This window comes from Phocoena phocoena, chromosome 16 (genome assembly GCF_963924675.1).
Source record: "Phocoena phocoena chromosome 16, mPhoPho1.1, whole genome shotgun sequence".
NCBI classification, from domain to species: Eukaryota; Metazoa; Chordata; class Mammalia; order Artiodactyla; family Phocoenidae; genus Phocoena; species Phocoena phocoena.
Genome location: NC_089234.1, coordinates 48659453 through 48682110, shown reverse-complemented (window position 1 = coordinate 48682110; position 22658 = coordinate 48659453). Strand labels below are relative to the sequence as shown.

At 40.6% G+C, this 22658-nt stretch overlaps 1 protein-coding gene and 1 non-coding gene across 3 annotated transcripts in view; one reads left to right on the top strand and one right to left on the bottom strand.

Moving 5' to 3' along the window:
* Positions 1-21684, bottom strand: part of WAPL (WAPL cohesin release factor) — a 75756-nt gene extending 54072 nt beyond the window's left edge. Inside the window, exons 1-3 of one of the 2 annotated variants that reach the window (XM_065894204.1) lie at positions 21620-21684; positions 21286-21327; positions 18075-18595 (exon numbers count right to left, since the gene is read on the bottom strand). In XM_065894204.1, coding sequence (XP_065750276.1) covers positions 18075-18595; positions 21286-21327; positions 21620-21684 — 628 coding nt within the window. The remainder of the gene's footprint in view (positions 1-18074; positions 18596-21285; positions 21328-21619) is intronic. The other variant, XM_065894205.1, reaches the window with a different exon arrangement.
* LOC136136745 (U6 spliceosomal RNA) lies at positions 9313-9419 on the top strand. The gene has a single exon (XR_010656681.1). It is a non-coding gene; the product is annotated as a U6 spliceosomal RNA (small nuclear RNA).
* Positions 21685-22658: the final 974 nt, after the last annotated feature.

Below are 22658 nucleotides of genomic sequence, written 5' to 3'. Positions count from 1 at the left end.
TCTGTCTCAAGGACAAGTTGAACAGATAAAAGAAGATAATGTATCTAAGGATATATGCAGGTTACAGAACATCACACAAATACAAATTATCATAGCTGTTACAACTATGCCACATATAAAATATATTTTTAATAATCTTTTAGTGAGACATTTCTTAGTGGAATTTAACCTGTATGTTCATCAATATTCCCTTAGGTCCTGTGTCTATCAGCTTCAAGCAAGGAATCCAAAACTACATTCTAAGGCCTACTGTTCTTCCTCAGCCTAAAGGGTGAAGATTGGATAAGTAGAAAGTCTTTAGCAGAAGACTTATCCTAGCGCCATCTGCAAAGATACTTAATAAATGCTTTTTAATATCACTAGATTTTAGTATCACTGGATAGGTACTCAATCTTTTGCATATTCGGTATTACACAAGGGAGGGAATTTAGCATAATAAAGGCTATGTGGAATTTGAGAAACATGGTATTGAACCACACAGCTAAAACAATAACTAGATGTGTAAAAATTTGGCAAGTCGAATTTCCTCTCTGAGCCTCATTCTGCTTATCTAAAAAACAATAAGCAACCTCACATTAAAGATTAATTAAATGCCTATTATTCCCTTAAGATTCTTAATTTTGAAAGGAAATAGATGATTCCCTTAAAAATAAAAACACATCAGTACTTGCAATAATATGAGTATATATGGGTTTATGCAGGAGAATAATCAGGTGGGATAATTTAAGGCTTCCATGCGTAAAGTGAACTCTGAAGTATTTAAAAAGTGGGAAGGGAGGTTTGATCAGAGATTTATGAAATGATTTCATGGGTTCTGCAAATCTTGTGACACTGTGTGAAAAAAATGCCTGACATTTTTCAGGGAGAGTATCTATAATTTTAGCCGGTTTTCAAACATTCCAAAATACATTTTTTAATTGGTAAATGACAAGAGAAGGAGCAAAATATCTGTGGGAAATCAGTATATGTTAATTGCAGAATTTCAAATCTCTATGGGAAGGATTATTCAATAATGTGTACTGGAACATCTTGTATCTTTAACCATAAAGCAAAAGAAATTTCATCAAAATTAAATGTCCATATATACACTACCAAACATTAAGGTAGATAGCTAGTGGGAAGCAGCTGCATAGCACAGGGAGATCAGCTCGGGGCTTTGTGACCACCTAGAGGGGTGGGATAGGGAGGGTGGGAGGGAGGGAGACACAAGAGGGAAGAGATATGGGAACATATGTATATGTATAACTGATTCACTTTGTTATAAAGCAGAAACTAACACACCATTGTAAAGCAATTATACTCAAATAAAGATGTTAAAAAAAAAATTAAATGTCCATTAGAAAACCACTATTTAGGGAATTCCCTGGCAGTCCAGTGGTTAAGACTCCACACTTCCACTGCAAGGGACACAGGTTCGATCCCTGGTCAGGGAACTAAGATCTCACATGCTTCAGTGCAGCCAAGAAAAGATTAAAACACACACACACACACACACACACACATACCAAAAAACGCTATTTAAGAGAACTACCATACCAGAGAGAGAGAGAGAGTGAGAGTGTGCGTGTGTGTGTGTGTGTGTGTGTCTGTGTCGGTGTGGGTGTGGGTGTGTGTAGGTGTGGGTGGGTGTGGGTGGGGGTGGGTGTGGGTGGCCGGGGCAGGGTGGGGGGTTGATTACAACTATGTAAAGAATGCCCCAACTCAATAAGACACCCAATAAAAATTTAAAATAGAAAAATGATCAAGAGACTTGGACTTGACCAGTCACTTGATAAAAAAGGATATTCAATAAACATATAAAATATAAATATATTAAAAGGCACTGACATTCATTGGTTATTAGAAAGATGCAACTGAAACCATAATGAGATGCTACTAAACAACCAATGAAAGAGTTAAAATTCACAGTGGCAAGTATTGCGGAGGAGGTAAAGCAACTTCAACTGCTCAGAATGGAAATGGGAACAACCACTTTGGAATTATCTACAAAAGCTAAACATAACAGTTATCCTATGACCCAGAAATTCCAGTTCAAAGTACTTACCTAAAAGAAATGTATGCATACATGCACTAAACAACTTATTAAACTTAACCATATGAAACTTCCACTTTTAAAATAATCAAGTATTAGCAATTCCACGTGGTTCAACATAAGGGAAGTACACTTATGACGTCATTCCAAAACATTCCATTAACAGTACAATCAATAGTGGTCTATTAATACAAAGAAATACTGCAGAGCAATAAAAATAAATAAAACTACATTTCTGTAGGAGTATATCTTAGTACAATCACTACAGAGAGCAATTTGGTAATACTTTTTAAAATTAAAAATGTACATATGAAAGAAATAGACTGACCCTGAAGCAAGCTGTTTTATTTACTCTACAAATAACTCTCCATGAGTATGAATAACATAAGCAACAAGGAACACTGTTTCCTGATTTCTGCTTTCATAAACAATACAAATACCTATCAATAAAGAACTAACTAAATTATCATACAACCACGTCTGAATACTATATAGCTGTTAAAAAGAATGAGGCAGGTCTACAGATATGGTTGCCCTTAGGGAAAGGGATGACAGAAGGATAAAGGGAAAGTCTTCCATACCTCTTGAATTTTATATTGTCTATAGTCTATTCAAAAGCCTTAAAAGTAAAAATTAACCAAAAAAAACAAAAAAAAAAGTAAAAATTAACAAAAGTATATATTAAGTACCTTAAACTGTAACAGTGATCCTACAGTTATCTTTTTTTTGGAGTGCTGAGCTGTTAAAGAATTATATTTATGGGCTTCCCTGGTGGCGCAGTGGTTGAGAGTCCACCTGTGGATGCAGGGGACACGGGTTCGTGCCCCGGTCTGCGAAGATCCCACATGCCGCGGAGCGGCTGGGCCCGTGAGCCATGGCCGCTGAGCCTGCGCGTCCGGAGCCTGTGCTCCGCAACGAGAGAGGCCACAACAGTGAGAGGCCCGTGTACCGCAAAAAAAAAAAAGAATTATATTTATGTATGAAATACAGTGTCTAGAATTTGCTTCAAAATAATCCACTGTTGAAAGGGAGTAGGTGGTAATAAAAATGAAATAAGACTGACTATGAATTGATGTTTATTGAAGATGGATATACACACACACCTGTGTAACTGTATGCTAGTCTGTATGTACAAACAGCATATATACTACCTTCACCCTTCTTAGAAGAAAGTGAAGATATTTCCTTTCACTTTTCACCAAACCCATCATTATATAGATAAAGAAAAGGCAGCCCAGAGAGGCCAATGATGACAAAGGCTGCCAATTAAACCAATGACCAAGAGATCTCATAAAAAGAACCATACCAAATTCTAATACATATTACACTACCTCTAGTGGTGGCTGCTGAAAATTGAAATACTAAAGCAGATAAACCATCTTAACCCACATTAATATAAGAGGTCTAGATGAGATGAAGAGGTTAAAATCTGTGTTGGGCAAATTGCAGTGCGTATCACCTGATGTGCTAAATACTAAATTTAAACAAAAACCTCTGACTTCTAAGGCGACTGTACAGATGATAGAGAAGTGGCTTTGGAGACCATGACCCATGAAATACAGTTGAGGTACCGAGAAAAGTTTAATTTGTGTGTGTGTGGGGGGGATGTGCCACCATTACATGGCAAGCTGCCTCTAATTTGAGTGGCTGTCATGCAAAGAGAGAACAAACTTATTCAATGTGTAGAAATCATTCAAATTCATAGAAACTAAAAGGACTGATGAGCATTAAAGGTCAATTAGAGGGACTTCCCTGGTGGTCCAGTGGTTAAGACTCTGCGCTCCCAACGAAGGAGGACCGGGTTCAATCCTTAGTCAGGGAACTAGATCCCGCATGCCTCAACTAAGAGCCCACAGGCTGCAACTAAAAGATCCTGCATGCCGCAACTAAAGATCCCACACGATGTAATGTAGATCCTGTGTGCCACAACTAAGACCTGGCACAGCTAAATAAATAAATATGTAAATATAAATAAATAAATATTTTCTTTAACAAATCAGTTAGCGCTGTCCAATGAAGGGGATGCCTAGGGAGGAGAGTGTACTCCCTTGTCATAAAAGAAGTATTTGATAAAATGGGACTACATCAAAACCAGTAACTTCTGCTCTGCAAAAAACACTGTTAAGAGAATGCAAAGACAAGCCACAGAGTCAGAGAAAATGTCTGCAATAAATATGTCTGATATAATACTTGTACCCAGAATAAAGAACTCTCAAAATTCAGTGAGAAAATAAACAACCCGATTAAAACTGAGCAAAAAAATGTGAGCGGATGTCACCAAAGAAACTATACTGTTACCAAATAAGTACGTGAAAAATGATCATTAGTCATGAAGGAAACGCAAAAGGCTGATTTCCTTAATATACTAAGAATTCAGGGCTTCCCTGGTGGTGCAGTGATTAAGAATCCGCCTGCCAGTGCAGGGGACAAGGGTTCGAGCCCTGGTCTGGGAAGATCCCACATGCCGCAGGGCAGCTAATCCCGTGCACCACAATTACTGAGCCTGCACTCTAGAGCCCGCGAGCCACACTACTGAGCCTGCATGCCACAACTACTGAAGCCTGCATGCCACAACTACTGAAGCGCACGTGCCTAGAGCCTGTGCTCTGCAACAAGAGAAGTCACCGCAATGAGAAGCCCACGCACCGCAATGAAGAGTAGCCCCCTCTCGCCGCAACTAGAGAAAGCCCAGGCGCAGCAATGATGACCCAGTGCAGACAGAAATAAACTAATTAATTTAAAAGATTTCTATGAAAAATATATATATACTAAGAATTCTTACACATCGATAAGTCCAATGAACGTCCCAGCAGAAAAAGCAGGTAGAGACACATAAAAGCAATCAATAGAAAAAGAAACAGAATGAATTAGTAACTTATGAAAAGACACTCAATTACATTCACAATTAAAAATCAGAGTATACAATGTTATATAATAATTATACTTCAATAAAGCTGGAAAAAGTAAAACAATTGAACTATATACTTACTAAGGCCTCAGTATGTGCCCAGTACTGTTCTAAATACTTTCCATCTATTAATTCATTTGATCTCTTAGCAACCATCTGATGTAGGTACTATTACAAGTTCACAAGCCTTTATCCACAATTCTAACATCTAAAAAGCTCTGAAAACAAAGTTTTCTCATAATGCATTTTGAAGCAAAACCTGACCTCACCTAAGTGAGGCTACTGATAGTATTTTTTCCTGAAGAAACAGCTGTCTTGATTAGACTGCTGCCTAGCCCCTGACGGGTGTTAATGTAAAATACATACACTTTCTAAATTCCAAAATAATCCTAATTTCAAGACAAATCTGGCCCCAAAGGTTTCAGATAAGGAAATGTGAAGCTGTATCCCATTCTGCAGATGAGGGACGGTAGAGTTCAGTTAGTAGACAGTTGACAGCCACATAGTTAAGTGGTGTTTATTGTCTGAAAAATAAAGCAACTTTTTAACGAAAACAAAAACACTGGAAGCAACCCAAAGGTCTGACAACTACAAGGAACTGGTTAAGAAATTACAAAACATAGGGAAATTGACACACCATGCAGCAATATTTTTAAATAAAAAAGGGAGGGAGGCCAGAAAGAAAACTTTCATATACTGACATAGACTTATTCCCAAGATATATTAAGTGAAAAAGCAAGGTACAAAACAGCACGTTATCATTTTGTAGATCTAAATACACACACATATATGCAACTGTTTGTATTGCTTGTAGGTGCACAGCATATGTCAGAAAGGGTAACAAAATTATGAATGGTCGATCACTCCAAGAGCTGGGACAACTGGAGAAAGGGGCTGGGAAGCTTTTAACCACTATCATTTTGTACCATGTGCAGATAGATTTTTTTAATTTTTAAAACATAAAGATGTATATATTCTAAAGCAGAAAGAAACCCCAAAATTCAACATTTTTTTCCTACTTTCAGCTAGACAAAGTCCAAAGTTAGACAGAATGATCTGCTAGAAAAAAAAAGCCACACTGTTAAGTGGGAAATTTGGCAATATCAGTTGAATATTTAAATGTATATGCTCTTTCAATTCTAGATGTTTCAACTTCTAGAAACATCTTCTGCCACTATACTGACAATGACCATGACTCTCAAAAACATAAGTAGAATGATGTCCCAAGTAGCATTTATTTGTAATAGCAAATGACTATAAACAGCCAAACTACGCCTAAGAGACTAAAGTATGGTACATCCATATAATGGAAAACCATGAAGCTGCTAAAAAAGAACAAGGTAGATTTATAAATACTGATGTGTACATCTTAAAGACTTTTCTGTGGTTTTTTTTTTTTTTTTTTGCTTTACGCGGGCCTCTCCCATTGCAGAGCACAGGCTCCGGATGCGCAGGCTCAGCGGCCATGGCTCATGGGCCCAGCCGCTCCGCAGCATGTGGGATCTTCCCAGACGGAGGCATGAACCCGTGTCCCCTGCATCGGCAGGCGGACTCTCAACCACTGCGCCACCAGGGAAGCCCTTTCCGTGTTTTTTAAGGCACAATACACTATACACACACAGTATACACAGATATACATCATGCTCCCATTTATGTGTTTGTTTTTAAGGATACACAGATTTATATGCTGTGCATATTAAAGATTATGAAAGTCTATGTAAGAAATTGTTAACAGCACTTGCTTCTGTGAAAGAGAACTGATTTTTCACTGTCAATGAAGGTATGTGGCTATCTATCAAGGGCACTTAAAAACTCACAGGAAAAACATGGCACATCATCCTCAGTGGATCAGTTTTACTCAAAGATGTGGAAGGTAAAAAGTACTTAAAAAGTTAAGCATTTCAAGTGGTAATTTAAAATGTTTTTATATTTTATAAATCATACCTATCAAACACAGCCCACATGTAATTTTAAAGATAAAACAGTAAATATAAAACAACTTCAGGGACTTCCCTGGTGGTCCAGTGGTTAAGAATCTGCACTTCCACTACAGGAGGCACGAGTTCGATCCCTAGTCAGGGAACTTAACATCCTGCATGATGCACAGCATGGTCAAAAAAACTTCAAAAGCAGCATTCAGCTGGGCCCACTACACAGAGCAGTCCAAGTCAACTCAACTTCCCCTCAGTCCCCATCAACAACAGCCCATGGAGAGCCTTACTGCCCACTGCCATTGCCCACCCACACACCAAGAAGCTTGTCTGCTCCTGTGGCCTCCCGCTCAAGCTGCCTAACTCTGCCCACCCTTGCAGAAGAACAGGGAACCACACCCACATACCCAAGCCAATCCTCAAACTGTAGGCCACCCTGACAATTAACTCTTCAAACTAGATACACAGACCCCTGGAGTTACACAAAGACCTTCCAAAACATATACAGGCACAATTAAGTTTTAGGGACATTGGTTTCTAAATCCCCATCTTCCTCATGTACTCTGGTCCAAAAACTGATCTACCAACCCAACCTGGGATTAATCATTCTTCTCCCACGTTACAAATAATGGCATATCCCTCACCTACCCCTAATCTATGATACACTGCTCCTACTCTGGCATGACCTATAAAGAAATAATGTGATACATTATTAGCTTCTGTGCCTAATAACTGAGTAACTCTAATGTCTTGGTAACAAATCCTTTGCATGTCAGGTGGTTCCAATTATTGCTTTCCAAATAGAAACTACCATAGCAAAACTCTCTCCATTCTTACCTTTGTCAATATGGTATCTCAACATTTACATGTTGTAAAAAATAGGAACAGACTGATGCCAAAGACTTCGTAATTCTAGCAATAATATTCATCCACATATACATGAGCTAATTGAAAAAAGGGGCCACGCATATCATTAAGAGGTGTATTTCCAATAAACTTTGCCTTTAAGACTCACAGCAATCACATTTGATCAATTATACACTAATAATTGTGGTCATAACTTAATCTAGAAGAATTTTTAAATACTTAAAGCATCAGAATCACAGAAAATTCTTAAAAGTTTACATTTAAATTTATAAACATATTTTTGTACAAAGAATTATGAAAAGATGACCGTTAAAAGACATATTCAGGGGCTTCCCTGGTGGTGCAGTGGTTGAGAGTCCGCATGCCGATGCAGGGGACACGGGCTCGTGCCCCAGTCCGGGAAGATCCCACATGCCGTGTAGCGGCTGGGCCCGTGAGCCATGGCCGCTGAGCCTGCGCGTCCGGAGCCTGTGCTCCGCAACGGGAGAGGCCACAACAGTGAGAGGCCCGCGTACCGGGGGAAAAAAAAAAGACATATTCAGGGGGCTTCCCTGGTGGCGCAGTGGTTGAGAGTCCGCCTGCCGACGCAGGGGACACGGATTCGAGCCCTGGTCCGGGAAGATCCCACATGCCACAGAGCAACTAAGCCCGTGCGCCACAACTACTGAGCCTGCACTCTAGAGCCCACAAGCCACAACTACTGAGCCCACACGCCACAACTACTGAAGTCCGTGCACCCTAGGGCCCACGAGCCACAACAAGAGAAGCCACCGCAATGAGAAGCCTGTGCACTGCAACGAAGAGTAGCCCCCGCTCGCCGCAACTAGAGAAAGCCCGCGTGCAGCAACAAACACCCAAAGCAGCCCAAAAATAGACATATTCATTAGGATCAAATTCTAAAGGGCAAGTGAGATAGAAATACAATTTCAAAAAGGATACAGGGTGCTGTAAATCTTCTGGCTGTTAAAGAAAAACTTGTTTTTTTTCTTTAATGTATGAAAGTGAACAGCAAATACTTATGTATTTGTAAGCAAGAAGGTGATTACAATAAAAGACAGGATAGCAATTACTTTGAGGTGAAGGAGGGGACACAAGGAAGAGCTCTGGAGTGGCTGGCACTCTTCTGTTCCTTGATGTGGGTGGTGGTTACAACAGTGTTGCTCTTATAATAATTCACTAAGCAAAACATGTATTTCTAGATATTTTATTATATTGTGTGATTTTCTGTATCTGTGTTTTATTTTACAATAAAAAAGTTAAAGAAATCACTATGATACCTATTGCATGTCAGTTTTATTTTAAAATGCCAATATTTACAGGAAATTATATTATTTATTATTTTACAGAAAATGTATATCCTTTGCAATCATTTCAGTATTTTCGTGACCAGCAATCCACACCTAGGTACTTGCCCCAAGAGGAATGTGGACATATCTCTACACAAAAACCTAAATGGAATTGTAAGCAACTTCATTCATAATCGCCAAAAACTGAAAACCCAAATGTCCTTCAACTAGTGAATGGATTGTGGTACGTACAATGGAATACTAGTCAACAATAAAAATACTGATACAGTGCTCGCTTCGGCAGCACATATAGTAAAACTGGAACGATACACAGAAGATTAGCATGGCCCCTGCGCAAGGATGACACGCAAATTCGTGAAGCATTCCATATTTTTGGCATGGACATATATACACTACCAAATGCAAAACAGATAGCTAGTGGGAAGCAGCCGCATAGCACAGGGAGATCAGCTCGGTGCTTTGTGACCACCTAGAGGGGTGGGATAGGGAGGGTGGGAGGGAGGGAGATGCAACAGGGAAGAGATCTGGGGACATAGGTATATGTATAACTGATTCACTTTGTTATAAAGCAGAAACTAACACACCACTGTAAAGCAATTATACACCAATAAAGATGTTAAAAAAAACCTGATACATACAACAACGTGGAATACTCTTAAAAGCATTATGCTAAATGAAAAAAGCCAGACTGAAACTGCTACATACTCTATGACCTCAGGTATATGAAATTTTGGAAAAAACAAGGCTGCAGGGACAGAAAACAGATCAGTAGATCCCAGGGTTGGTGGTGGGAGAAGGGACCCACCACAAAGGAGCATGAAAGAGCTTTTGACAAGAGGGAAGTAGTCTCTATCTTGATAATGATTACCTAATTGTGTACATTTCCACTTTTTTTTTTTTTTTTTTAGATATTGCACCAGTTATCTTCTACTTGCCCTTCCAGATCTACTCTCCACCCTGATCTCAGCCCCTGGAGGCTGACCTGTAACAAAGTTTCCTTACCCTCAGGCTTCCCTCGGGTTCCATCTATGAGGAGCCTCAGGACAGAGGAGGGAAGGAGCAGAGTTAGGTTCAAATACTTTATCCTCAAGCACCCTCCTTATGAGGCCCCTTCAAAAGAAGGATACTGCTCTTCTTAAGGTGGCCTCTAAATGGCTCAATTAATCCCTTGCCCCTGTGAAACTGGGTGATAATAGCTTCACTGCAGCTAACCCAGGCTAGGCTTTCCCTAACATTCCTCCCACACCTTTGTAAATAGCCTAAAACCCTCCTGGTTTGAGCCTAACTGGGGCATGCCATGTTTCCAAGTGCGACCTTGACTGATAAATCAAGATGAAAACTTTAAAAATATATGAGAAGGCAAATACATCTTGTCATCTACCTCCTCCTGTACTCTAACACTCAAAATGTACCTGCACTTCTTTCCCATCTCCGAATCCAACAACCCACTACCCCCACCTCCCCGTACCTTTTAAGTCCAGAGTACTCAGGCCTCAGTGACAAGCAAACTCACACACACCTGGAGGTCATGCCCTCTATCACCTCCTTGTCCTAACTGAAACCTAAGGATGCTACTTCTCCTGCAGTGCCCTCTAGTATCTCAGAGAAGGATGGCTTGCCCTTTATAAAACTATTACTACTCCCCACTCTTATAAAAGCCCATTCCTTTGAAGCTTGTGCCACCTAGTTACCCTCTAATATTCCTCATATCTGTCATCTAACAACCTTATTCTTCATTAAAGGATTTTACACAAAGATTTATAATCTACCCCTCCATGCCTCTTTCGCTATCATCCTGAATTCCACCAAATTCCAAACCCCTAACCTCCCAGTTCCTTAATCTTCTCCCATCAACAGTCATCTACATTCCATCTGAGCCACCAGTTCACAGTTTCATCCAGGAACTGGTCATGTCCTAAAATGCTTCAACTTTCAAATATTAAAAAATCAGATAACCCATATTTTAATCACTACCAACTATCCAACTTGCTTGTTCCAGTAATCCTATTCGTGGCTTTTATTTAATAAGACTCTCAGTATACTGACCTCTCTTCTCTCCTTTCTCCTACCCACCTACCCTGTCCAGTTAGTAAACTTTAAACTGCACAGTCCATCATTTCAGTCACTCTCTGGTTGATAACCTAAATTCTTTCTTCTCTACCTGTTCATTCCATATCTACTCAGACAAAATGCCAGTCCAGGGTAATTCTCATTATTCTATCCAATATTCTGTATTTTGTGCAGGTTCTGGCTAATAGGGTCTACTAAAGAAGAGGGGGAAACACACATACTCAATGGGGAGATCAGCAACCATGAGTTTTCAGTGATACAAACTTCAACTAAGGCATCAATAATGTCCAGAAATTCTACTTTCTCCCTAGACAGCTCCCTCCTTTTCCACTTTCTGCAACATCTATTTGAACCCTTTGCTCCTCCCCTCCAGCCACCACATACCCATCCTTTTTTCTATCTCCCTTTCAGAGATGACTTCTTTTGCCACTTTATGGAAAGAAAGAAAAAAAAAGAAGCTTTTGTTCATAAACCACCTCATCTTCCATTTTCCCATTAAACTCACATTTTCACCCACCTTTCCTCCTAGCCAAGAAATGCAGCATCCCTTCTCCTAAGACCACTCTCCCCCTGGGTTTTGGATCCTACACTTCAAGGCTCCCTTGTGTAATCAAACTTTCTAGAACCCCTCATTTATCTCTAGCTGCCCCTTTTCTTCTCTCCTTCAAACATCTTTAACAAGTTGTGTACACTTGCCAACCCCATTTCCTAGCTGTGTACTCACTGCTCAGACCACTTCTATCCAAGCTGTAAAATCCAATGCCTGCTCTGCAGTCCTCATTTTCATTGATTTTACAGCAGGAATTCCAATTCCGTAGATCCTTCATGAAACACTTTTCTGTTGGATTCTATAAAATATCACTCACATGATTTTCCTTCAGGTACTCTAGCTTCTTCTACTCAATTTCCTTATCTAGTTTTTCTTCCTCTTCTCTCCATCCATTAAGTATTGCAAGTTCTTCACAGTTCAGTACTTCTCCTTACATTCTCTATAATGACTTCTAATCCTGTACTTTCAAATAACATTTATATGCTGATTCACAAATTTATCATCGCTAACCAAGACTTCTTATCTAAGTTCCATACCAGCAGATCCTGCTGCCTCTTGAACATATCTCACAAATATCTTAAACTCAATGTATCCAAAACTGAACTCACGAACTTCCCCTCATAAATGTCCCCTTATCTCAATGAATGATACTACAACATACTCAGTTGCTCACATCAGATACCTGGGATTCATTCTTGATGTCTCCTTCCTTATAGCCCACATCACCAAGCAGGTTCACTTTTATCCTTTCCCAGTGCACCAGCAGGTCTCAAGTCAAATGTCAGTCTTGCCCCCAGGCCTCACTCAGACCAGGTAAATTAGCCTATATTTCACAGCATCCTATATTTTTCTGTCATTTTCTGCAGAAAATGTTTGTCTTTATTCAATCTGTCTTATTCTTTATTCAATCCATCTTGCCCACTAGAATGTGAAAAAGCAAGATCTTGTTCATGGACATACACCCAACACCCGGCATACAGAAGACACTGAAATTATAGCTGGATGGTTGGAAGGAAGGCATCCCCACAACTACTTATGAAAAATTCATCCTCCTCTACCACCAGAGGTCTGGAGAAGTTGAGGACTCTTTCCTAGAGAGTCAGGGGCTGAACCATAAAAATATACAGTGCATCATCTTGTTCTAATTCTAAGAATATGGAATACATGTTGAAAATGCTCTGAAAAACAACAAACATTACAAAAATGTGTTGCCATTGTTTTAGAAATACTTATTTATCATAGCCAGCAGAGGTCAACAGTTCCATCCCTAGAGGACAGAGACTATGCTTACGGTTTTCTTGTACCAGCTCATGGCTGGTATTCAACCTGGATCTGAGAAGAAGCTTATTAGTAATTACCTGCACTTGTGTTACTGCTCAAACCCTAAGAATGAACCTCCTTTCACAAAGAAACTCCTTTACAAGAAACTAAAGCTCTACTTTAAAACAAAATGTATTTACTTGAAATTACAGTGTCTCTCAGAATTTGCATATTGTTAAATTTCCATACAGAACAAAAAATTAACAAACAGAAGATACCTATTAACTATAAAAATAAGGTCAGCTTTCTTCAGCAAGTATTATAGGTAGTTTGGCCTCTATTCTTATTAAAAAGAAAATTACTTAAACAGAGGCAAAAGATAATCCATAATTTGTTGTCAAAGTTATTTCCAACATCAAGAGAAAACTCACTGTATAGTGACAGTCTGTTAAATATAAAGCTTTAAATATGATAAAATTAAGTTCACTCACATCAGAATACAGCAGCACTGTACGAAAAGAACACTTTGGATGTTTCTCAGATCTTCCACTTAATAGTTCAAGTTATTCAGCTTCTCTAAACTATGCTTTACCCCCTCTAAAATGGGAATAACACCTACCTTAAATAGTTGTGATTAAAGAGCAACTGATACATAAAGGGCTTAGAACAAAGTAACAACAGGCATCTTCTCCTCTTCTCCCCCTTTTTTTTTTTGGCCAGCTTTGCAACTTGCAGGAGCTTAGTTTCCCAACCAGGGATCGAACCCTTGCCCCCTGCAGTGGAAGCGCAGAGTCTTAACCACTGGACCACCAGGGAAGTCCCTTATCCTCTTCTCTTAAAAGAAGCTGATTTCAGGTACGACAGGTATATTCTATATGACAAATACATTCAATATCTAAATGAAGGCAGGTAACTCTTGCTGATGCTGTACTTGCAGAATTCTTTAGTAATCCTTATTAATCACCTGTACTTTATTCAATGAGTAGATGACAATCTCCTCTCAGGTCACAAGTTCCTGGCCTACTTTAAGCTTTCAGGACGAGAACAATTCATTTCCCTTTCTAAAAACCATCTTCAGTTCTAAATCAAAGTTGCTAATTTCCTGACAGTAACAGTCCTCTAACTTATACAAATACTCAGTACAGCTTTAAGCAAATGGAAAAAATTTTATTGGCTACAAAGACAGTCATGCAAATTAAGAGCCTATGCCATAGTTATCTCAATATTTGGCAGGAAATGTAGACTGAATCCCAGCTGGCTAGCAAGGAAAGTGTGCCAAATAGAAATACAAGTCTTTACACACTTTATTCTGGAGCCCAGATTAAAAACCTGTAGCAGAAAGCACAAAGATGGAAAATAGAAGTAGCTGCATATAAAAGGCAAGAGAAGCTTTCTTTTACCCCTAATGCACATAGCCCTGGATTCCAAACTTTGTAAGAATACTCCAAGATCTCTCAAAAGGTCAAAGTTTTAGGCCCTGCTAAAAGTCATTTTTAAGTGTCGCACTTGTTTGAGGATTCACTGGCTTTAATGATAACTGCAACTAAAGTATCTACAGATAAAATAACAAATCCTGAAGCTGCTTTAAAATAATCCAGGAGAGGGACTTCCCTAATGGCACAGTGGCTAAGAATCCGCCTGCCAATGCAGGGTACACAGGTTCGAGCCCTGGTCTGGGAAGATCCCACATGCCGCGGAGCAAATAAGCCGTGCGCCACAACTACTGAGCCCTCGCACCTTAGAGCCCGTGCTCCACAGGAAAAGCCACCGCAACGAGAAGCCCGCGCACTGCAATGAAGAGTAGCCCCCGCTCACCCAACTAGAGAAAGCCTGTGCTCAGCAACAAAGACACAACGTAGCCAAAAATAAATAAATAAAATAAAATAAATTTTTTTTAAAAATCCAGGAGGCAGAGAGAGTAGTGTCTACAATAGATGGAACAAGATTTGCCATATACTGACAACTGTTGAAGCTAGAAAACAGGTACATGACGTTCTTTTTAACATTCTATTTTTGTGTGTCTGAAAGTTCCACACTAAAAAGTTTTTTTTCTTAAATCAAGGTTAGGATGTTTTAGCAACTCAGTCCTTCCCTGCAGTTCTCATTCAGTTTGTAATCTTGCTTCTGGTTCCCTTACCCACCAAGCACCTATTTGGAAAATAGCAACCATCGTATTTTATCATGACCTCATTCTGGGTTTCCTCTTCAAATAAGCCATAATCTTAAAAAGCACTATCTGGTATGAAGTATTTAAAACAAAGAATTTTAATAGTACCTAAAAATTAACCACATACTACCCCATAAAGAGATCTACTTTAAAACTTAATGCCAGGAGATATGACATAATAAGTCTGAGCTTGGATAAGTCCTTTTCACTGATGTGATATAATTCTGCAGCAAAAATGGTATGAATGAGCAGGAACATTCCACTGGAAGGATACCAAAGAAACTGACTTGTGCACTTTGAACAGAATAATCATAAAATTTCCTGTACATGACCTGCAAAGAATTTCTGAGACCAAAATAGGTGTACAGCACTTTTATCTGAAGTCCAAAATTTTATCATTCTCAAAAGATCTCTAATTCAAAAAAGGTTTAGGAACCACTCTAGATTTACAGAGACTCCTTTTATCAAAACCTTAGGTTTGAATTTCTAAACTTCAACTAAAATCAGGTTTTCTGAATTATAGCAAAGGCAATGACAATCTGACAGACATAATGCAAGAAGAGTCTAGGCACAGAGAAATGCCCAAATTTTAGAGAAGACGGGCAAAAAAGGAAGCTCATAATGTATAGAAGTATTCTCGGAACTATAACCAACTTATAAACATGAACTTATACAGGGTTTATAAAAACAATAACTTTTACATCTTAGGGATAGGATAAGACCATGAGAATTAAATGCACTCCTTCAAAGTTCCCTTCTTATCCTACAGCAAGCTACCAGGGTTGCTGCAGCTCTGGATGGGCGAGGGAGAGGAGAAAGTAAGAAATATTTATAGTGCTACACCATTCCCTTTCTACTAAGGGTGCCTTGCGAAGAAAGAAGGAAGAGGAACAAGATGTTCTTGAACATCTATTTTCTCTATTTTAGTATATATTTTCCCCTCACAAACCCATTATAATGGAGTTTGGATTTCCAGTCAGTCCACAGTATCAGCACCAGAACTACAATTTAGCTACATTATACTGGGAAGCTAATACCTCATTTCTACAGAAAATTATGTTTCCAGTTCCCAGTGAACAACTTCAAATGGCACTCTGGATATATATAGATGTAACATGAGCAAAACTATATAAGCAATTGCTGCCTATGAATATTTCACTTCCAAGTTACTGTTCCCCCTGTACCTAAACATTTATCCTATTGATGATACCCTCTGCCTGCCAGTGATGCCCCCCTCTCCTCCAAAGACAGCACTTGGGGAAGCTTGTGTCTGCGCACCTTGACCAGTTTCACCACTTCCCCAGCCTCATCTTCCCTCCTCCAGCCTATCTGTCCCATACTGAGGACTAGAACACTGGATAACTGACTGGAACAGCATTCCCAGAGCCTGGCACAGTGGAGGACACAGAGTAGGTGTGCGTTTTGAAAAAAATCAATAAATGAATCTCATTCCAATTCTGCCACGACCCAAACTTGGACTGTTACTTAACCTTTTTGAGTCTCATCTATAAAACAAGGAAAGCTGAATTAAAGTTCATTTTGGCTCAATGGTTCTATGATTAGAACACACTTTTAGGAGTTTATCTGGAAAACAGCTTTTATGCTCTGTTTTCTAATGAAAATTTAACCTAACCTTAATTTATGAACAATGCTTCAGGAGAAATGTAGGAAAAGGATAAGAAGAGCCAAATCAGAATTAACCAGGAGGACCAAGGGAATGACAGTAACAGCTGGCTCATCCTCTCATCCAAGGGTGAGAAAAAGAGTGAAAAATGTTCAGGATTTTTTGTAAAACTATGCAAGGCAAAGTATTTGAGGTGCCTTATAGTAAGCCCCCAAAGGACAAATTCCTCTACAGAATTCCGATATAGGAAACTTTTGTCTTTACCTCCTTTTAAAATATGAGCTCTCTGTAACTTTTTTTTTTAAGGCCGCGCAGCATGCGGGATCTTAGTTCCCTCACCAGTGATCGAACCCGAGCCCCTTGCAATGGAAGCGCCGAGTCTTAACCACTGGACTGCCAGGGAAGTCCCTATGTAACCTTTTATTATCACTAAATTTTGCCAGGAAGTCAAGAACTAAGGTTTGTTTTAGACCACAGTGCGATCCTTATCCTATTGCTGATAAGGCCCGCAGGCTGTCTCCCTTGCCATCTCCAATCTAAGCTCTTCAGTCTTTTAGTTAATTGCACTTTTTATCATTTATTATTGTAAGTCTTAAATCCTTTACATAAACGAGTTAGGGGCTTCCCTGGTGGCGCAGTGGTTGAGAGTCCACCTGCCGATGCAGGGGACACGGGTTCGTGCCGGGAGAGGCCACAACAGTGAGAGGCCCAAGTACCGCAAAAAAAAAAAAAAAACGAGTTAGGGGTACAACTGATGGAATACATTGTTTTAAGAACAAACACTAGATGCCAGGTTTACAAATTAACATTTTAAAAATACAACTGGTTTTGTGGATGAAAATCTATTAATACAAGTTGCTACTGGCACCAGACTCCAAACTAATTTCAATTTGCTCAATTCTTTGTTTCCACTCCATACTTCCTTAATCTTCCTAGTTTTGGAAGAAAGTCTAACACTCCTAAACTTAATCCTCATTGTAAACGCTCATCTCAGTTTCATTATCAGTAACCATCCAAATCCTCCACAGTAATAGAAATGAGATACTGTGCAATCCCAACACAACAAAAAGATGTTTCTTACTTCAATTGGAGTTAAGGATTAATGAAAGATCACTCCCAAAATGTACTGTGGGTACAGTCTGGAAACATTAATTTCCAAGTTGCTTAAGTAAAATTTCAACTCCTAATTGGTTTCTTTAATTTCTTAAATCTCTTCTACAAAATTATCTTTGGTCCCAATTATTAATGCAGAAAAAAACCCCAAGAGGTGTAATATTTCAGAATCTAAATCAAAATCATTTAACTAAATAGCTTACACAAAGCTCTCCTGGCTCAGAATAAAGAAAATCAAAACTTACCTGAAGTAATTAATTTAGCACAGCTACTTCTGCTTGCATCATCGTCTAAGACACGGTTTGTGCTCTTTTCTTTCCCAAGCAAAGTATCCTCCAAACGTAAGCATTTATCAGATACAACAATGTCTTCACCCATCACATGACTAATTTTGCTATTAGTTTCAAGTACAGAAGTGACGTCTTCCAGCTGAGCAGCTTCACTAGATTCTGAATAAGAGGAACCTTTACCCTGGGCTAAATTCTTTGAAGAAACTGGTAGAGACTCATCATCACTGTCAAATCCAAAAGGATCTCCAGTGTCGTCTTCTTCCATCTTGGGTTTCTTCGGAATTTCTTGGATATCCGGTTTGAAATTGGGCCTCTTCTGTCCTAATTTAGCCATAAATGTGGTCTCTCCCCACTTTGTGCTAAGGGTGGTCCGTTTATTGGAAAAGACTTCATCAAACTTTGAACTGCCATTTCCTCCTTTCCTACTGTATGTTTTCCCAAATCTGGATGTCATTTTGACACCTGTTTCATATTCTCTGTGAAAAAAAAAAGTAAGAAAATATATAATCACCAAATATTTAACAAGTAAATATGGCTTTTCTCCCCATATGGTTTTTCCACATTCAAGGTACAAATCTTTAAAAACGGTTAAATAAGGGGAGGGAGTATACAGAGAGGGGCTCATTTTTTACTCTACACACTTCTGTTAATCTTTTTAACAAGTACATATTCATTTGCTACTTTCAGAATAAGAAAGCCTAACAACTAACCAACTTATAAGCCAGCATTCACAAAACCAACTTATACTGGAACGCTGATTTCTTTAAAAGTTTCAAATTCATCTACTTATTATTCTCATATCACTTTTACCATAAAAAATAATCTGAATAGGCTAATTACCCTTAATATAAAATCTTAAGCACAAAATGTTAATTTTTTTCAGGATTTTAGAGATGTCAAATAATTGACTAAATATAGTTCCTTGAAATTTCAGAGCACTTACTCATATAAGGGGGAAAAAGTCAGAAAAATGGTGCTATTTTCCCACATATTAGAACCTGCAGCTTTTAACCCATCCTTAAAAACCTGATTTTTGGCCTAATGTAATATGAATTATGACTTGAAAAATATTCCTTACTTGGTCATCTCCCTTAGTGCAAGAAACCATATTTCTTCTACCTTCCTTGTCTCCATAGTGCTGTGCTCATTTGCTGGAGCTAGTGAACTCCAGCATATTACAATGACTGGTCCATGGATTATTAAAAGCAGCAATAGAAACATGTAACTTTAATTTCTTCTTTGCTTGAAGATAGGATAAATTGATTCATCTGATTTATCTACATACTCAGTACTAGGACAAAAATTTCAGGACAGTAAATCAAGAGTCAAACATTTTCAAAACAAGTTAAAGTCCTTCTTAAACACTATCAATCCTTATCCATTTCTTACACAATACAACAATCAGAATGATATTTTGACCTATACTTTTCAATGTTTTAATCTGTAGTTTATGTTTCCCTTTAACAACTTAAATTCTCCCAATTTATAGGGAATCCCTATAAACTCAGTTTGATATATGTATGTGTGTGTGTGTGTGTGCATATATATATATTTAGTAAAGCAATTTCCCCTCTAATATTTTGGTTAGAAGCCAATTCTAATTGGACAAAATAATACTTAATTTAGTCATCATACACATCTGCTTTAAGAGAAAATAATTTGTAATTGTTTGAAAATCTTTTAACATCTCACAAAACTTTCTCCTTTGGGAAATCTATTTCCCCTTCTACTGTAGATTTACACTAAAAAATCTTGTCTTTCTTGTTAAGAATAGCTAAAAAAAACTAAGTACATTTGGCAGGTACAAGAAACACAAAATAAGTCATTTCTTTTCATTCCTCCTCGGATGTAAAGCCCTGATCTACAGATCTATATTTACACATACACCCACAAAGCTGGAATGTTTTGGATACACTAACACGGTAATTACCTAAAAATGCTGACTAAAGGCCAAACCAAAAATCTAGACTTGGGCTACTTTAGGCCCATACCAGAAAAACTCATGGCAAAAGTGGTCCGAGAACCATAAAGCATTAACTGTTACAACTTGAAAGTCTGCAGATGAATATTTGATATTAAAGAGTGAATTATTTTAAGTTACAAGAAAATCATGCTTATTTTTTTTTAAAAAAACCCATGTCTTTAACAAATATATACTGAAATACTGATGCAATAATGTCAGTGATTCTCTAACTTGAAGGGGTGTGGAATGGAAAGTGCATAGATGAGAAAAATTTGGTTTAGAGTTAATAACTGTTGAATCTGAAAGATGAATACATGGGAGTTCATTATACAATATCCCCTACCTTTGACTGTCTTTACAGTTTTCCACGTCTTTTTTTTTTTAAAGTCACTAGACAAACTATTGTGATGGCATTATCCAAGCCTCGAGTGTAAAGTACACAGAAATTCAAAAACAAGTGTGTAGACGTATGTGACATTGTATTTTCAGTATACTTCAAGAACACAGGCTATCTTGCTCAGGCTTCAAACTCCAAAGATCACCCTAACCAAAAAGGAAAGAATGATTCACAAGTAAGTCTTTTCTGTCGGTGGGCCTTTGCCCCAGCCCAAAGCCAGGTCGAATTTTCTGGGAAGTGCGCTGGGATAAAAGGTCCTCACACTTAACCCCCAACCAAATCCAGCGTCTTTCAGATCTCCAAGGGCTTAGGGGCTTCCACGACGGAATGAAAGCCGGAAAAGCCAAACCTCATCACCCAGAAATCCTCACCTGGGGGCGGCGGTGCGCTAGGAGGTGGCGGGCAGAGGCGGCCCCCCTCCCGCTGGAAGCTCACGCAACTTTTCTCCTCCCCACCCCCACCTCCCAGGAAAGGGATGTTGCTTCCGACGCCCCGGAAGCCTCTGCCACCGAATCCCCAGGGCAATGGAAGGCCTCAGCGGCGGCCAGGGGCGGAGGAAAGACGGCAAAAAATTCCGGCCTGAAACCAACACACTTGACCGCGCCTGGGGAGGGAACTAAATCAGCCGTAGCCCAGAAAGAACTCAGAATAAAAGGGAAAAGAGTTCTTCAGATCGTTCCCCTGCCCAACTTCCTCAGAGGCCGGGTGGGTGAGATACAGAGACTTCCATCACCCCCTCCCGGACCCCTGCCTCCCCCACCCTCGGCAAGCTCCGGGCCTAAGCAGCCACCCGAGACCTCACTTACCCTCGGCGCCTGGCGAGTGCTTTAGCCTCGGGCCGCCTCCGCCTCTCCCGCTCCCAACGGCCCACGGGCGGGCGCCGGAGCCCCGCGCGGGAGAACGGGGCCGGCTGGTGAGCGAAGAGAGGCAAAGGGCTCCGCCACCGTCAGAACCCGCGACTCCGCTCTCGGTAAATAGGAAACCCGGTGGAGGGGGGGGAGGAGCGGCGGCACCGCAACTTCCCTCCCTGCCTCGAGCGCCGCCGGCCGGGCCCGGGCCTAGGCCTCCCTGGCTACCGCCGCCGCCGCCGCCGGAGCTGGTACCAGAGCCCGCTACGTGCCCCCGATGGGCCGCCGCCGCCTCCTGCGCCGCCGCTTCCGTCGGTGAATGGTCAGCGCTAGAGTTTGAACAGGGCCCTGAACCATCTCAACGCCATTTGCGCTCCCGGCCCCCACCTCCTTCCTCCAACAGCGGCTCGCTCCGTCACTCCGCTTCCCACAGGCCCCGCGCGGCCGCCCGACCCCGCAGCCAATCGCGCGGCTGCTTACTCAAACCGCCGCGCAGGCGCCGCGCCCCGCATGCTCCGGCGCCCGCCATTGGGCCGACCGCGGGGCCCGACGGGAGTTGTAGTCCGGGTCCGCGAGGTCGCGGCGCTGAGAGCTCGGCGCGGGAGCTGGCAGCGGGAGGAGAGGTTGCGGCGGACCCGGACGGCCCGGGCTCCGGAGCAAGTTCCAACTGCTGGCCCTGCCGGGAGACGCAGGTGCCACGGGGGAGGGCCGGGGGCGCAGTGCAGGCAGCTGTGTCAATCGTTTCCCCTCCAGGGACTCGCCGGTGTCTGGGGACGATGGGTTGTACAGCTGCGCCGGGCCTGCTGGGGTCGCCGCCTGGGAGCCGGGAGGCTGGGAGCTCGCGGCTCCGTGCGGCCCTCGACCCGTCCTGGCCGGTGCTGTCTCTGCGCAGTTAATGACAGCGGGAACTGGGAGGCCCGGGGAGCTGGGCAACCGATCCACGGTCGCGGCCTGGAGCGATGTCAGCTCGGCTCTTTATTGTGCCACCTGTATCCCCTCGGTCCTTACCTTCGTAGTTCTTTCTCCCTCTGTCCGTCCCGAACCCGTTAAAAGTGACCCCTGAGAATATTGGATGGTATTAAGGAATTATCGTTAACCTTGTTGGGTGTGATGACAGTAATGTGGTTATGTGAAGGAGAGAAAGGAAAAAAAAAAAGACGAAATACTAAAAGTTTTGACAGATAAAATGATCCAGTGTCTGGGATTTATTTTAAAATAACTCCTACAAAAACTGATGGAAGGAGAATAAAACAAGCCAGTGGGGTGTTTTTCATTGCTGATGCTGTGTTATACACGGGCTCATTCCAATATCTCTACCTATATATCTGAAA